Source organism: Pyrus communis, chromosome 2, assembly GCF_963583255.1.
Source record: "Pyrus communis chromosome 2, drPyrComm1.1, whole genome shotgun sequence".
NCBI lineage: Eukaryota > Viridiplantae > Streptophyta > Magnoliopsida > Rosales > Rosaceae > Pyrus > Pyrus communis.
In genome coordinates this window covers 12947218-12963840 of record NC_084804.1, presented here as the reverse complement: position 1 = coordinate 12963840, position 16623 = coordinate 12947218, and the positions used below count along the sequence as shown (strand labels likewise).

At 39.7% G+C, this 16623-nt stretch overlaps 3 protein-coding genes and 1 pseudogene across 3 annotated transcripts; 1 reads left to right on the top strand and 3 right to left on the bottom strand.

Moving 5' to 3' along the window:
* Nucleotides 1-691: 691 nt before the first annotated feature.
* Nucleotides 692-1984, bottom strand: LOC137727026 (trihelix transcription factor ENAP1-like). Its single transcript, XM_068465973.1, has one exon. It carries the CDS (start codon nucleotides 1838-1840, stop codon nucleotides 962-964), a length of 879 nt encoding a protein of 292 aa, XP_068322074.1. The 5' UTR covers nucleotides 1841-1984; the 3' UTR covers nucleotides 692-961.
* On the top strand, nucleotides 1965-4333 carry LOC137724785 (endoribonuclease Dicer homolog 3-like; annotated as a pseudogene).
* Nucleotides 4334-5041: 708 nt separating this feature from the next.
* Nucleotides 5042-9699, bottom strand: LOC137725612 (phosphatidylinositol/phosphatidylcholine transfer protein SFH9-like). Its single transcript, XM_068464360.1, has 16 exons — nucleotides 9444-9699; nucleotides 9165-9214; nucleotides 8758-9058; nucleotides 8565-8664; nucleotides 8094-8360; nucleotides 7909-7986; nucleotides 7722-7823; nucleotides 7601-7650; nucleotides 7387-7486; nucleotides 7201-7290; nucleotides 7014-7112; nucleotides 6706-6799; nucleotides 6195-6586; nucleotides 6007-6081; nucleotides 5658-5838; nucleotides 5042-5536 (listed from the first exon to the last, which is right to left on the bottom strand). Exons 2-15 carry the CDS (start codon nucleotides 9169-9171, stop codon nucleotides 5782-5784), a joined length of 1812 nt encoding a protein of 603 aa, XP_068320461.1. The 5' UTR covers nucleotides 9172-9214; nucleotides 9444-9699; the 3' UTR covers nucleotides 5042-5536; nucleotides 5658-5781.
* Nucleotides 9700-12545: 2846 nt separating this feature from the next.
* LOC137726910 (uncharacterized) lies at nucleotides 12546-16352 on the bottom strand. The gene is made up of 3 exons (XM_068465860.1): nucleotides 15190-16352; nucleotides 13576-14936; nucleotides 12546-13133 (listed from the first exon to the last, which is right to left on the bottom strand). Exons 1-2 carry the CDS (start codon nucleotides 15833-15835, stop codon nucleotides 13840-13842), a joined length of 1743 nt encoding a protein of 580 aa, XP_068321961.1. The 5' UTR covers nucleotides 15836-16352; the 3' UTR covers nucleotides 12546-13133; nucleotides 13576-13839.
* Nucleotides 16353-16623: the final 271 nt, after the last annotated feature.

Genomic DNA, 16623 nt, shown 5'->3' with positions numbered 1-16623 from the left:
ATCCGTAAAAGTAAGTTGAATTAAAACGTGGTTGAAGAGTCATTGTACTAGTCATGGTTGTAAATTTAGACCCCCTCTGAGTTGGTATCTCAGTTCCACTACAATGGCTGGAGTTCATATTCAACCCGATCCGATACCCGGGGTCTTTGGAGGATACGTCGAGACGTGCAAGTGCTGCTCCGAAGGGTCATGCGTTCAAAAATGGTGAAGGATTGATAGCAGGAGGGAAATAGCACGATGGCAGTGCCAAGAGTTTCTCAGAGCAAGTTTACTAACTTCATCAATGTTGAATATCAGCAAATACAAAGCAAAGTACGCTAACAACAGTAACTGTTTTCAGAGGACCCCACGCAGATCAAAGTAGTACTATTTACCAAGTTTTGTCCTCAAAACCCAAAATTAGAGATTTTCCTTGAAACTTATGTGATAATTATGGAACACTCTGTCTTCAAGCTCGAATCTCTTAGTAATTCAAGTTAGAGTAATATCGCCGTCCAAATATAACAAAAAAGCTTAAAAAAAAATATATAGAAAAACAAAAGAATGCTGGTAACGCGAAATGATTATGTACTTTTATGACCTTTCATCAATGTCATTAATATCCTAGTGCACTTAAAGCCGCAGGCATTGTATCCAAACCCCAACAGAGAAGAGAAGCTTATTACCAAACATTGAGCATAATCCAAAAGTATAATGCAGATTGAGTTTAAATGAGAATATCAAACTGTTCTGTTCATCCCCCAAAAGGACCCAACATTACAACTAAAAGATTACAAATGCTGAGAGAGAGAGAGAGAGAGGGATTGAATCTTCAAGAAATTAAACGTGCAAGTATATGACACCATGCATAAATTCTGGGCTTCAACCGTCAACTATACAAATCCATTTCCACAACAAACACAAAAGCCATAACATTATCCCTACTCAAATCGAAAACCAACCTTAGAAACGAATTACATGATCAGCTGGTGCTCAGCTTGTTGGAAGACCCGAAAGCGGTATTGATGGAGTGAACAATCTTCTGCTGTGACTGGAGGATCATGCTCATCCTCCTCTTCTCCATCTCCACTCTATACCTCTCCGTTTCCTTCATCATCTTCATCCTCATGTTCTCCACCCCGATTAACTGCTGGGCGAATGCCCTCATCTCGTCCGCCAATTCCACCACCATTTCCCTACCCCTATGCTGCGGCGGCTCCGCCACGTCGCACTCGCCCACCGCCTCTCTCCCTCTCTTTAACTCCGCTGCCGCAGCGGGTCCCTGCAAAAACGAGGCTTTCCCGGAAAATCTGTTCACAAACGTCGGCCTCCGCAGGATGAAGTCGATGCTCCGGACCTTGTTGGAATTCTCCTCATCGTCGTCTTCATTGCCGCCGCCGTGATAATTACGATCGTGATAATCACGCTCTTCTTCTTCTTGCTGATGTGGCATCTCCGCCATGGGCATAACAGAGATGGGCATGGGCCCGCGCTCCATCTGCTCCATGAGCTCGAAGAAGGGCCAGCCGGACTTGGTTCTCTGGCCGAGGCGCTTCTTCACGGCGCGGTGTCGCTGCCGGAGCTTCTCCATCTTGTGGCGGCACTGCGTGGCGGATTTCGACGGCTCGCCGTATTCGTAACCGCACCGGGCCGCCACGGTCACCGCCACCTCCTCCCACTGGCTCGACTTCAGCTGGCCCCTCCTCAGCGCGTACCACTTCTCCTGGTAGGCCCGGATCAGCTGCACCGTCTCCTCTTGGGTCCACGGCAGCGGCTGGGACTTCTTAGCGGTGGCTGTGGGCGAGGCGGAGACTGAGGCCATGGGGGAGGCCGTGGGCGACGGCGGTAGTGGTGTGGACATTGCTCTGGGGGTGGTTAGGGCTAAGAATTTGGAATTTTAGGGTTAGGGTTTGGGAGGGATTGGGGTTTTTTGTTTGAGATTTGTGGAGGTTGGTGGTGGCGGTGACGGTGGTGCTGATGGACAGATGGAATTTGTGTTTCTTAATGTTTTAATAGTGATAGGAGTTACAATGTTCAATGATTGGATAATGGATTGCGTATTATGACTTGTGCAATGCAAACAAAATTTAGGGTTAGTTGTGTTTTAAGAAAAAAATTGTTCCCGTTGGTGAGAATAATCAGCTTTGTAAATAAATAGTTAATTGTTTGATAAATAGTGTTATGTAATTCGTTCTTCATTCAATTTCCGTTGAATTATTTAGAACCATAACTACATATAATACAAATACTTTGTGATTAGATTCTAGAGGCACTCACAACACTTTGGTGTTGTGAAGATTTCTCGTTGGAACGTTTGTCCTTACTCGGAGATTCAGTTCTCAAGTATGCTGTGAGCTCCCACCTACATAAAATAGGAATCAAGGGGAAGATACAAGTATCAGATGTCTTCGATATTTCAAAATGTTGGAACAAGTCTATAACGTAGGCATCAAGGTACTAGCCCAACAATAATTTTTACGTGTGTTCGACATGGATACATACGTGAGAGAGCACTTGAACCACGCCGTTGGGCAGCTCCAGGGCAGTGGTCTAGATTCCCTGATCCGTGTAAATGCAGAGTCGACACCTCAGAAGTGCCTTTGGACAGCAGATTGCAAACTGTACAACCGGTAAAGGTCGGAAAATTCTGCTACAGAGGCCACAGGTGGATGAACTCGAAGACCATAGCGAATTATGTTGAGGCCCTCATAGGAGCCTACTATGTTGGCCAAGGATTGTTTGCTGCACTACATGTGATGAATTGGCTTGGTATAGGTTCTAAATTCGAACCCTCATTAGCCACTGAAGCCATTACGAGGGCATCCCTCCGATCCTACTGCCCGAAAAAATGATGAAATCGCTGTCTTGGAGAAGAAGCTTGGCTACCAATCTTCGGTTAAGGGTTTGTCACAGGAGGCCATAACACATGCCTCTGAGCAAAAACTAGGTGCTAGATATTGATTTTAGTCATTTTTTACTTGTTGAATATTTTGACAGAGGCTTGAGTTTCTTGGCGACTCGGTGTTGGTCCGGGACAGTTGACAGACTTGCAATCACCTGCTGTTTGTAATGAAAACTTTATCGGAGCTGCTGTGAGAAAGAACCTTCATCGGCATCTTCAACATTGCTCCGGGTTACTTCTGAGTCATATCACAGAGTATGAGAAGTTGTGTACTGCTGAAGCTCTGAACACCACCATCCTACTTGAAGACCCGAAAGTAAACCTCTTAGTTTTTTCGACTTGAACTCTAAACGGTTAGCTGTTTGTATTAATCTGAAGCTACGTTAGTAACTACGAATTATTTAATGCAGGTTCTTGGGGACATGGTGGAAAGCATAGCAGGGGCAATAAACATGGACAACAATCTCGACCTTAACAAAGTATGGAGGGTGTTTAAATAACTATTATCTCCGATTGTGACCCCTTCCACTCTGCAATTACACCCACTGCGTGAATCAAGCAAGTTATGCGGTTCTATAGGGTACTTTGTGAAAGAAACTTGTACTAAAGAGGATTCAATGGAGCATGTGGAAATGACTTTGCAGCTGGAAGATGGTCTTTTGGTTGGGAGCAGGTACAATCGGAGCAGCAAGGCTGCTAAACAGAAAGAAGCTCGTCAACTGTCGAAGGAGCTCCAGGGTTGCCATTCCTTGTCTAAAAGGAGAAAACTTGATTCTGACCACATAGATGAGATATCTTCCGAAGGCATGGAGATTGAACCCTCCAGCCAACTGACTGATGTTCATTCTTCAGAGCCAATCAGTCGAATCGAATCATCATCTGCAGAGTCGCGAACAAGTCCTGCCCCGACCAATTTTGGTTCCAACCAAGTCTACAGTCACAACATTGCATCCCCAATTTGCCTGGTTAGTGAACGATTGAATCAACCTATTACGATGCTCCCGATTACCCTTGTTTTCTCCCATTTTCATTTACATGCTATTCATTCTTGTTTGCAGGTACGGCTTCGATCAGCACGAGGAAAGGAGAAGCTCGGATTTCTCTCTTTGAGCTGTGTAAGGTAATGCAGTGGCCGATGCCTACATTCAAAAGAACAGAGCAAAAATCGAGGTGATTCGAATAAACCAAACTGCACTTAAGTGTTCTCTTTTCCTAGGGGCTAACTAACTAGTGTCATCCTAGTGCAGAACTCCGATTGAATTCGGAGAGGGCTCTGAAAAGAGAATGGATTTCAACAGCTACGCATGGGAATTAAGTTTGCAGACACCGAACTTTGGGACTATTGTATGCAGAGGAGATCCTAGAGCTGATAATAAGAGTTCATATGACTCTGCAGTAGTTGCCCTTTACAAGCTTCAACGACAGGGAAAACTTACAATTGGGTGCTCTTGAGGGGTGAGCATTGGCTGGGTTGGTCGGGTTGGACTCCAGCCGTTGGCCAACCCAATAGGTTCGGGTTGGCATTATTAAAACTTATTTTCACAAAAGAGAACGGGCAAACCAACCCACCCAAACCATTTTATGGCGGGTTGACAATGCCATGGGTTAGAATTATAACTTTGTTTCTTATACTAAAAGTGTATATGAACGACAAATAATCCAAAATGGATGTCATAGTGGGCTTAAATCATGTGAATTTTGTGTTGTATGATCATTATTTGTTACTTGATACTTTAAGGGTTGTTTTATTAACACCTCACATCTTTGTGAATACACCCCACATCTAAAATATGCATTTAGAATTCCAACTTCGTCCTCCATTTTTCTGAAGCCACCCCATCCCCATAAACAAACGAGGGCAAAAAAGATAGCTCGACGGCCACAGGCCACTCATATAAGAGGTATCCGTCATCTATATCAGCACAACCAAAAACCCTTCATGTCGCGAAAGTTGACAGCCAATACCGACTCTCTAACAGATCGAGAATTGCCCAACACTCTAAATTCACACACCCCAGGTAGCCGCCATAAGGGAGTGGATGGGGTTTATTTTGGACTTCAAAACTTAAATCGTTAGAGTAAAAATAGAAATTTAACTGAAAAAATAAAATTATGGGGTGTATTCATAAGATTGTGGGGTGTTAATAGACTTATCCTACTTAAATTGCATCATTTTGACTAAAGTATAAATAAACAAGTGTTCTTAAGAATTGTCTGTAAAGATACATCTATGTTTAAGAATTGTTTGATATTCGGGTGGATCAATTTCAATTAGGTTAATAATAATACTTCAACCTAACCGACTTGTTCAACGAGTGGCCGGATTTTTACCCAAAAATAAATGTTTAAAACCCTGTGTTGGTCGGTAAACTCACTAAAGTGCCCACCCCTAGATAGTTAGCAAACAATGTACAGAATCAATAGACATTGTAGATGTAAAATCTGCTTTTGTAAATTTTCTATTGGTATAAAATTCAAAAGGGTCAAGTACTATACTGTATCACAACGAAAAGGGGGAAAGAAAGAAAAAATTGGTCATACTATGTACATAAACACCAAGAAGGTTATAAAAACGCTTTTCTTCGCTGTAAAGATGAGTTCCGTGACCCCAATCAACAGCTTTATTCTCTTTACTCTTCATTCTCTCGATAAAACCTGCACCGGAAATAAAGAGATTAGAACGAGATGACTGCATAGTTGTGTGCTTGTGCACACATGTACAGCGTGAGAGTGAGAGTGAGAGAGTCAATAATATTGGACGGGAGAGACAAGTCACCTTAAATGACAAGCCCATTAAAATTGGCTCAGTGAACTCGGATGTGGTAACATTTGCATTTGTGAGTGAACGGGCAACTGTTGGCCATCAATATCAGTATACTCTTGTCCCAAGAAACTGGCATTCATCTTCCTGGGTCGTGGTTGTAACTGCAACTTCTTGGCCAACATGAGTTTGATCCCTGCAATTGAGAAAGCCTGATGTTAACGGTATATTCAAGTTGTGCCAGCGACATAAACAAGTCATATGAATTCCTATCCAACCGCATGCAAGTAAAAGGAGGATCCAAATTCCAATCCACGTTAATAAACTACATTCAACTTTATTTCTAAAGGTGATAGGAACTTACAGTTAAACTGTCATCTTTTAAACTTTCCAGCGACTCAGCAAGCTCCACTTGTTTTGATGTAGTTGCGAACAATGCCTGAAAGAAAAGCTCTTGGATTTAGTAGCCGAATCTAATACGACAGAAACAAGAAACCTTACTGGTACATACTTCAAAATAACCCATGGTTACAAGAAAGAAGGTTGACTTACTTTCTTTGTCTTCTGTAAGTCGCACTCTATAGATTTAATGCGACTTAAAGATTCGTGAAGCATGTCTTCTTTCTCTTGAGGAATTTTAGTAGGTTTGTTTATCAAATTGGTAACCAATCCTTCTAACTGCTGCAGCCTCTGCCAGAGGGGGCCTACATCTATTCCCTGTGAATTCTGTTGTTCCTGAGAACTTGAATTTTCAACTGCCGGAGGTTTGAATTGTGTTTTTAAGCAGCTCTCTGAATAACGTGCTGCAAATATCCTCCCTAACATTGGGAATACGAGATATATGCCTGTTAATATTTTGAGTATGAGGTGAAAGGTTAAACTCGCTACATGTGGAATGGATGTCTTCAGCGACCTTCTTGGGGTGAAGTTCATGGGTGAATCACCTGTCAAGAACAAAAACTTGAATTAGAAATTTCCAAGTCTGAGGCATGAAAAGAAAACTACCAGGCACTACATCACGAGTAAATATATGAAGCTTGATAATTGACCAATGATCGCCTACTTGTTAAACTTGAGTTAGCAACTTCCATTATTCCTGCAGTACTGCCTGATTCAACTAGGCTGCAGGGAGATGCAGCAGACTCAGTTACCCTCTCCTGAGACAAATCAGAAGAAATATAGAGGACGAAAAGTTAGAAACTGATTGATATTTTATCATGTGACTGGATATAAACCTAGCCACAATCGTAAGTAAAATCTTTAACTTTAGTAAGGTATATAGATGCTAATAATAAAGTAGCTATAGAGATGCAGTCAGTAGTTAAGTGAAAGGAGATGACACCCAAGAATGGAGAACTTAAGAAAATTTACTTCGTCAGAGTTAGACTTTGATAGCTGCAAGAAGGCAGAAGTACTTGACCTCATTTCTGATCCTGACTCAGCTGCAGATACTATTTCACTATCTGTAATCTGCAAAGTAAACCCAAGCAATGTGAAATATGATACATGGGTACAAGGTAATAAGAACAGTATCCATTGAAGGTTTGGCTTAAGTCACCTTAGAGGTAAGCAGCTTGATTCCGACATCGTCGCCATCATCAGAACCTTTGATTTTCCTCAGGTGCATTGTTTCTCCAACGTGTACCAGCTGCAAACAGAAGTCAAAATGAGCATGGAACTGGCAAGAAAACCCCCAATATTCAGCCTATTAACCCAAACTACGGTTAACCCACTAGAATCATACTTTCATTATTTCTGGATCATTCCAGGGTCCCTTTCCAGACCTAAGGCACCCGCCTTCATTTGGACACGAGCAAGTTCCCCCAAGGAAATCCGGAAGTTGGCTGTTTAAAGAGAGAGTTGCTGAAATAAGTTTCGCAACACGAACCAAAAGTTCCGACAGCCATTATATTCATTAAAAAATCAAACTAATTTATCAAATAGTAAGAAATCCGAACCTCGAGTCTATGATTTCCAAAAGCTTGTTTTGATATCTGTTGCCTAAGACCTGCAGAAGCACTTATTAGTAGTCAATAGTACCTTCAAAATGAAATCATCAAATGACAAATATCCACATACATGTATCTTTCCAGTAGTCCTCGGGTCAAGAAAGCCTTTTGCTGTGTTCCAAAGTAGCTTGAACCCGTTACCAGCATTTACCACAAACATTTGATGTAATGTCTGTGGAGAACAATCTAGTGTCAGAAATAAATAAAAACGATTTCATAAAATGTTATCAGTTGGTTTCAGATAATATTAAATCCACCTCAGGATAGTTATCACCGTCCATTTTCTGTATGCGCATAACAAGGTCATGTGCAACCTTGCCAAAGCTCATCCAGTTCTGCATAATAATAATAATGATAGTAAATTAGGAAAAAGTATAGTTATTTCAAAAAATACGTATGATACATAGAACTGAATAAATGAAATTGAGACTTAATAAGTTACCATCCCCTGGACATCTAGAATAGTGGTTGTAGAATCTATATGCTTTTTGGCCGCAAAAGAACATGCTGGGAATTTCTCAGCAAAAGCCTTCTCAAAACCCTGGACATGATATTTTAGAAACCGTTCCACTGTGGTGACATTCATTAGTTTGCTAGGTTCAACTTTTCCAAGTCTTTCAATATAAAGAGGTCGCCCTGCCTTGTCTACACCATGATAACCATGAGGATAGAAACGCTGAACCTCTTCATATTCACTGTACACAAAATCCTACAAATTTATCATTGTAACACCTCTATTAGAACTCAGAGAATGAAATGAAATCTCCGCTAAAACAGGCATTAAAAAGTTCCTCTTGTTTGATATTCTGTAGTCTTTACATATTCGACAAAAGAGTCTTTCTTTATCAAAAGAAATGAAATATAAGAAGATATGTATCAGTCGTCCTTCGAAATACTCTTAATAGCATTATACCTTCACAATAGATTCTACTCCAAACTCTCTCCTCCAGTTGAGCATTTCTGCCCACATTTGAAAAGATTTATCAATGTCGAACTTCCTCGCCTTCAAAAATCTGCATAAACACGGCCTAGCTATTAGTAACCAAATCCAAAAAGCTAGAAGGACTATAAAAAAATATACACTATCATTGCAGTGAGTCAATCACCTCAGCATTGTATGATAATCATCGAACTGAGCCGGAAGCATATCTTTAGCAATCAATGCATCGCGAAACGTAATCACAGCTTCTTCCTCCTCAGCATCCCGAGCATTTTCAATTGAAATCGATGCGTAGCGACAATTTGCCACACGCGTGCCACGCTTTCTAGGAGTGTTTGTTAATCTCAAGGAAGCATTTGAAGTCCTTTTCTTAAGAGATCTGCTCCGAGGTCTCCGCCTCTCGTCCTCGGAGGTTTCGAAATCAAAAGTTCTAGACTTTTCGTCTTCTTGCAACGAAATTAATTCTCCTAAAGTTACATATCGAAATGCAGAAAAATGAAAATTTTAGATCAAACATAAATATTAAGATCCGATTTTTGTAGAGAATTTTACTGAGGAATCGGATTAATGTACCTGGCATTGTTGCTAATCGAATAGGATTACAGCTCGAGCTCAGATTACATCTGCATCGAATAAGAACAGCAAAAACAGAGAAAATCAAATAAATAAATCACCAAATTTACAAATAAAATCCTAAATTTCTTAGAAAATACTCAACAGTTCAAGAAAACGACGAAATCTACCAAGATTTTATCAAACTCTCGGATAAAACCGGGAAACGGATCCGAAAACAGAATCCAGAAACGAAAATTCAAAGCCGCAAAAACTTCAAAAAAAAAATTGCATTCGTACCATAAGCTGATCAGGTGATTGAATCGCAAGCGCAACTGCAAATTGCGAGCGAACATTTGACGGAATCGAGCGCGGGCGTGGCGGAGAATTTCGGAAAGAATTGAATTGTTGATGCTGCTTCTCTTTCTCTCTCTTTGAGAAATAACAGGTGATGAGAGAGAGAGGAAGAGAAAGCGAAATGGAGGTTGCTTTCGGATTAAAATGGCATTTTTTTCTTATTTTTTTCTCTCTCTAAGCAGCGAACTGTGAGTCTGAAGACGAAGAGGCAGATGAGAGAGAGAGAGCCGAGACGACAGAAGGAACGTAGCCGAAGCGGAGAAGAAGAGAGAGAGGCATGTCGTTGTCAAAAGCGTTAGAACAAGAAGTAGCGTACAACGGCCGCTTCAGCTCCGTCATCATCTTTTTTTTTTTTTTTTTTTTTTTTTTATTTTATATTTTAACAAACGATACTATCTACGTTAGGATGAAGGAGTTGAACTTAACCTCACTTTAGTACTAGTCTCGACTTAAAAGTTAAACTTTGTAGGTTGTTGCCATAAGGATAGTTTAATTATCCAATTTTCCGAGGTATGCTTAGTAATTTTACACCTAAAAGAATTTGAAATTTCCAAATATCATTCGTGAATAGACATGACAAACAAATTGTTTTTTTGTGCTTAGAGTCGTGTTTGACACGAACACAATATGTTAGTTAACATGTCGATCCAATATTAATAAGACTTATTACGGCTAAACCGAATGCTATATTTTTCGTCTCATTTCGTATTGTATGTAAACTTTTCAGATCAATTTATGAGCTAATTATGCCAAAAATTATTTCTTATTGCAAGTGATTTTTTAAATTTAACTAAAAATAAACGGGATAAAAAGTGTTCGAACTTGAGTATATATGATGAGCGCTTTAAGTTCAACAAATATAATTCATGTGCGCAATTAAGCTATATTTTTTAAATTTCTACAAAGGTCAAATCGTGATAATAAAAATTTAAGGGCCGAAGTAGAACATTTTATTTTTGGTAGGGCCGAACTACAAGAACAAAAAACATGCTTTAATCTTTATTTTATTATTTCTTTAGTTTATTGTTTGTTGGCGCCGTTTGTTAACTGGAGACGGAGGAGGGTGTGATTGGTGATTAGGTGCTGTAGAGTTTACGCTACGCTTACGAGGAGACGGAGTTTCGGTGTGGAATATTTGTGTGGGTGCCACGTCATCGTCCACACGGTAGGTGACACGTGGAAGGGCGTCGGTGATGTGACGGTGCTCTCAATTTCTCAAAATTGGATGCTGATTCGAGAGAATAAGATGCCACGCTTTGGACCGGGAGGGGAATCAAAGCAAAGGTCGCCCCTCGTGTGCCTACCGCAACGCACACCTCCCTTTCAATTCTCAATTTTTTGTTGTCATTTGTGTGAGAAAGTTCCTCGTATGAAAATTCTTTTCTATTTTATGGGAGAATTTGCACAAATGCTATTTGAATTTTTACGTTATTATAATTTTATTATAGAGATTTAACATAAAAATAGAGCGTTGGCTGCTGACTAACTGACGTTTTCTTTTTCCTTCTTTATCCGAGCCTGAGTTTCACAATTATTTATATCTTTGTGCAGTTTCATCCATCTTTTTGTGATCACGTGACAAGCACGAGGGTTCTTTTTCAATGATATTTGCATCAGCTCATGAGATTGGGGTGTTTGACACCATTAACTCCATCAGCTTACACTCAAATTGGCGTCAACTTTGGTGTAGGTTGAGGGAGTGTATAGGGTTGCACATCGTAATACTATGCAATAATGAAAATGCATTGAAGAAGGACTATCACATTTGTCATGTGACCATTAGGTGACAACAAAATAAATAAAAACGAAGACAGATTACAGATTAGAATGGTTGTGATACATATGCTTTGATGATTAATGATTTGCGGAATTATCAATTTTTCACTAATGATCTTATAATCCACAGCATTTAATAAAAATTAAGATTGCATCTTTTGAACAAAAAAGTTAACCTTTTTATTTTGTCTAAGTTAAGAAAGAAAGAATGATTAGTTTTTCTTTCCACTTTTGAACTTCTAGAAACGCCCTTTTTACAAGTTTAACATATTCGTATATCTTAAAAAATAGTACCTAACGCAAGACCTAATAGGGTTGATGTCACGTGGCACATGGAGACAAGGAGTACACGGCATGAAGGGGTGCCGAAATTTTAATATATATTTGTAATATTTCTTATATATCATCTCTCTCCTTGTTAAGAAAAAATTGGAACAATGGATCCAGAAGTTTCACCCTATTAGAGTTTTAGTCTCAGAATTTGTCATAATGTTGAGCAATGGTATTTTAGATTAACTTTAACATGGTTTAGAAATTTCATTCAAAATAAGAGGTTTAGAGAGCCGAAAAAGGGAGGAATGTTTTAACACACTTACCCAAAAAGATCGTTGCTCCATATGGCAACAAGTTCAAGGACCAATACTCGGATAAGTCTTTAATAGTCTGAATTACTCGGCAATCCACTTTATATCCATTAAATTAGCAAATAAGTAAAAATATTATTTTCTCAATTCAAACCTGATTGTTTATTTTCCGTACTACTGAGTAATCCGGGAATATTGAAGAAAGATTGTCACTACTCACATAGTTTTAGTTTATGGACCAAACTTCAGACGAAAGTTTATAGACTACTGCTCCAGTTATCTCTAATATCTCGAAATCACAACGGACATGTACTTCAAGCGGCTAAGAGTTTTGTCGCCGCACCCACGTTGTGTTTGGTTTCCCTTTCCCTCAATATTTTGTTATGAAAAATATTCTCTCATTCAAACCCAAGTTGGCTGTTAAACAAGCATGTTCTTTGACAGGATCATTGCTCCAAAGATTCTCTCTGTTTTTTATTAAGCTAGTTTGAGTCAAGTCAAGGAATCAAGGGTGGCAAAACATGAGACTTAATCTTCATACTTGATTTCTCACCTACCAGGAAGAGTTGTCCTTTTGGATTGTCAATTTGTTTACATTAGTTTCTTTAAAAATACTTCCATTTGTCACGGGTCCAACTATCAGAGATTCCCTCTTCACAAATTTCATTTCAATAGGTCGGGAGAGACGAGAATCAAACTCTGACCAAGAACGTGAAATATTCATTCTTTACCATTTGAGTTACAAGCCTCCGAAAATATTCTCCGAATAAAGAAAGATTCACCGTTAGCTAGAAGCTGTAGCGAAATCTTTCTTATTAAGATGATGAAAATGTAATGAGAAAAGTGAGAAGAACATGAGAAGCTAGAAGGACAATCATTACATCCATCTGCAACCCTCAAGCCCATAAGTTATGGTGGCTATGATTTGGGGGGCATTTTCCTTTTTATATCATTTACAAAAGGAAAACAAGGTGGGACAGATCAGCTGAGGAACATGGTGGTGACTTGTGAACCCCCTTTTACACACAGCACAAAAGTTATCAAGAGGAGGCAACTGGCAGCTACAGTCTAACTACAGAGCTTTTGTAGTGGGAATATACAATTGGTTTACAGATTCCTTCCAACCATAAATCAGATTTAAAGGACTTGAAGCAACAACATTCCGATAAATCACTAGTCCGGGAATTACTGTACAATCGTACATGCTTTAGGAACTTGTACATTCCAGTGCCTCCGAGGGCGTACTTTGGCAGCGTTTGTTATTCAAACTCACCTGAAAATGAGAACAATACAATCAGCACTTGTTATTCGGAGAACACAGCAATGGAAATGAAAGCATTATAGTTACATGATTATGAGCCCATAACATGGACCTTTCTGTATTTCCCTTCTTTCGTGGTTCTGCGTGCGAGTTCTCATGTGCGCTTGTGTGTGTTACTGTGTTATAACTGAAGTGATAGCATTCATTGGTTTTGTCTCAAGTCTAATGACTCCACTGCATCGTTGCATTTTATTTTTGATAGGTGGTGTTTCTATCTTTATATATGTTAATAAGGGTAGGATAGAAGCAAACCACGTTGCTTCCTCGATGAAGAAATCAAAGTTACAGTACAAACAATGATCCTAGCAGCACAAGACATGGATGATTCTGACAAAAACATGCAATAAGAAGTTATAACAATGTAAAATGGCAATCAGGAAACACTATGATTCACCTTAGAAGACAAAGGATGTAAACAAGCCCAGCGCGCAGGATCTCTTATCTGCTGAATCTTGCAAAGCGGGTTCCCAATCTCCTCCAAACATGATGGGTTTTCTTGCCTCTCCCCATGTTGAGAAGAGGAAGTCAGCTTCTCTTTTCTCTCTTCTAGAATCTGTAGCTTTTCCATTAGCAAATCATCCTCAGTGTCAATCTTCAACCTTTCATTATTTACTGTGGACAACGAGTTCTTCATTGAGTCTATCACCAAGGTTTTGCATCAGGAGTTATCCATCATCGGTAACCCACAATGCATATCCAAAGAACTTGCAATGAATTTAGGTTCAGTATCCACCTGGCTTGTACTTGGAAAACCTTGTAATAACTCACTGCTCCTGACCCCGGTAGCTCCAAATGTAGAAGCAAAATCTTGGGATCCATCCAATGTAGTATAAAATGATGATCTACTTTCTTCTTTCCAAAGTTCAGTTTTACCATCAACGACATGAACATCATAAAAAGCTGGCTCAATATCAAGCATTGAACCATGCAAATTTCTCTGAAGATCCCCATCATGCTGTTGCACTCCATCACAATGTAAGTTTTCCTCAGTACCAATATGAGCTTGGGCTGCTTCAGGAGTTATTTCTTGGCACATTACATCTTCCGTGTGTACTTTTTCTTCCCCTTCTGAAAGTACACATTTCTCAAGTGAATCATGTTCATTAGGATGAATTTGTTTTTCAACAAATGAAGCCTCATATTGAGAAGTACTATTTGCAATATTTCCGAATTCCGTACAGTTAGATTTACTATCAGCAGTCTGCTGCAGCAGTGCATCTGTATTTGACTCAACAGAAGGTGAAGGCCTTTTTCCCGATTCACACAACATAGCACTCAAATCAGCATCAGACCGTTCATTTCCTAAGAAGCTCATTTGCCTATACGATTCAACTTCCTTCTCCAAAAAATGGTTCTCCATCTCCCTCCTAAGAAGAATCTCTTTCAGAACACCCATCTCCTCTTCATCATAAACAAATTTTTCTTCCATCATCCTCTGATACTGCCTCACTTCCATTTCTATTGATGCTTTATCCTTTTGCAGACGTGCTATCATGGACATCGCTTCATCAGCAGCACTTGCAGCAGCAGCTCGCTCTTTCTCTAGCTCTAGATAAAGAGCAGCACAAGCAGCTTTCTCTTTTTCCAGTGCTTCTTGCAACACCCTGAGTTTATCAGTTTCATTTCCAACAACAGGAGCCTTTTCTTGCGTATAACTAATGTCCACGTCCTTACTCTCACCAAATGATCCACTCAATTCAGAACTTTGGCATATACTCTCAGCCATATCATTTCCAGTTGGTGCTTTCACATAATCTAAAACGAAAGAAAATCCGCAAAAGTGAGAAAACATCATTACCAATACAGTAAAAATATAAGTTCATATCATATGCAAGCAATTCTAGTTTTAAAAGATTTTCGAAAAATTGAAATAAATTTGATTAACACTACATTCTAATATATATATATAAATCTACACATTAAAGAAAAAAAGGTTCCTCTAATATTGAAAAATATGAAATCAAGTATTGAAAACAACCAAACAAGTTTAGATATTCCTCATCCTCACCTTCTCTACCAGCTATGGCAATTGAGCTTTCACCTGACATCTCTCTTGTATCTCTGTCATCGCAAGGAAAAGGGAATATGTGAGCAAACAACTTTGAACTATCACTTGGATAGTAAGAAGGAAGCCTTTCATATTCAGGAGCCGCCCTCCTAGAGCGCCGAATTCCAGTCCTTTTCTTCAGAACCATAACCCTCTTCCCCTTAGTGTCGTACCCACTTTCCCTATCAACCAGGTTTTGCAATCTGGGACTCGAAAATGGACTAGAAGCTGCTTCACCTTGCAACTCACGAACTCTATTCTCACAATTTACATCTCTGATCAGTTTCCTATTCAAGTTGCACCTTTGATCCCTAGACCAAAGAACATCAAACGGGAACTTGCTATTCACCAACTTATGGACAGCACCGATCGTCGCAACAGGCCCGTCAATAAGCAACAACTTATGCAAGCAAAGATCCGGGTTTCTATACCCGAAAACCCCATTACATGGACATGGAAAACAAACCCAAAAAATCCCCAACAACTTCGAAGCGAAAAACACGAAAGCAGACACGCATAGCAGGATATAAGCCAAACCCAGGTCGACAAAGGCTCCCAAAAGAGCAGTAAAGGTCCATGGCTGAACTTCCTGGCAAGCTAAAGCCATCCCTTTTCAAAGTAATCAAAATTCTGGGATTTCACTGAATTGTGGGAAGCAACTGAAGAATCATACTAAATAAACTAAGAATATTTTGCTGAATTGGGCGCAAAGAATCCACCAAACCAAAACCAACTCAGTTGGAGACACATTAAAATATCAAAAGAGAAAAGCTAAAACTACGCTCCTAATTGAAAGTAGTGCACCATGATTAAAAAACCGTTGAAGGAAAAAATAATAATCCAATATTTATGCGCTAATAATCATGGCCTACACTCCAACTAGGTACAGGTCAATGAAGCACGCAAAAGCTTAACAAATAAAGGAGGTGAATTTAAACATATATAAAAAGAGCTGAAAAAATAGAAGAAAATAAGTAAAAATCTCAAACTTTTACAGGAAATTGGTAACTTGGAGAGCTGAAAGGGAAAACCCAGCAAGGATATGGGGAGATCGTGATGGGTTTGGACTTTTGAGCCGCGAGGTCGGAGGAGCAGCTTCGTTCGCAGAGTTTTGGAAAGAGACGGCTTTTCAATTGGGGAAGAAGGCGAGCAAGTAGCTCCTAGCTGACTGCTGTTGAGTCGTTGACTATTACGGCGTCATCTATTAAGTTGTTGTTTCGTATATTGTTATGTGCTGCGCGCCAAATCCCCCTCAAGGTCAAGGGTACTACGACATCCTTTTTAGCGTCGTTTATGGGTTTGCAAGCACGTTGAGCTACGCATACGAATAATTTATCGATGTGATTACTACAGTGTCACTTAGTTTTGTCAATCTATAATCATAATACATATATC

Excerpts from the sequence above, each read along its gene's own strand:
- LOC137726910 (XM_068465860.1), bottom strand. The coding sequence starts at position 15,835 with ATGGCTTTAGCTTGCCAGGAAGTTCAGCCATGGACCTTTACTGCTCTT. Across the intron at positions 14,937-15,189 it reads TGCCATAGCTGGTAGAGAAG|ATTATGTGAAAGCACCAACT; the intron begins GTGAGGATGAGG and ends CTTTCGTTTTAG.
- LOC137727026 (XM_068465973.1), bottom strand. The coding sequence starts at position 1,840 with ATGTCCACACCACTACCGCCGTCGCCCACGGCCTCCCCCATGGCCTCA.
- LOC137725612 (XM_068464360.1), bottom strand. Across the intron at positions 7,651-7,721 it reads GGACTACTGGAAAGATACAT|GTCTTAGGCAACAGATATCA; the intron begins GTATGTGGATAT and ends GTGCTTCTGCAG. Across the intron at positions 7,487-7,600 it reads TTGGAAATCATAGACTCGAG|CCAACTTCCGGATTTCCTTG; the intron begins GTTCGGATTTCT and ends CTCTTTAAACAG.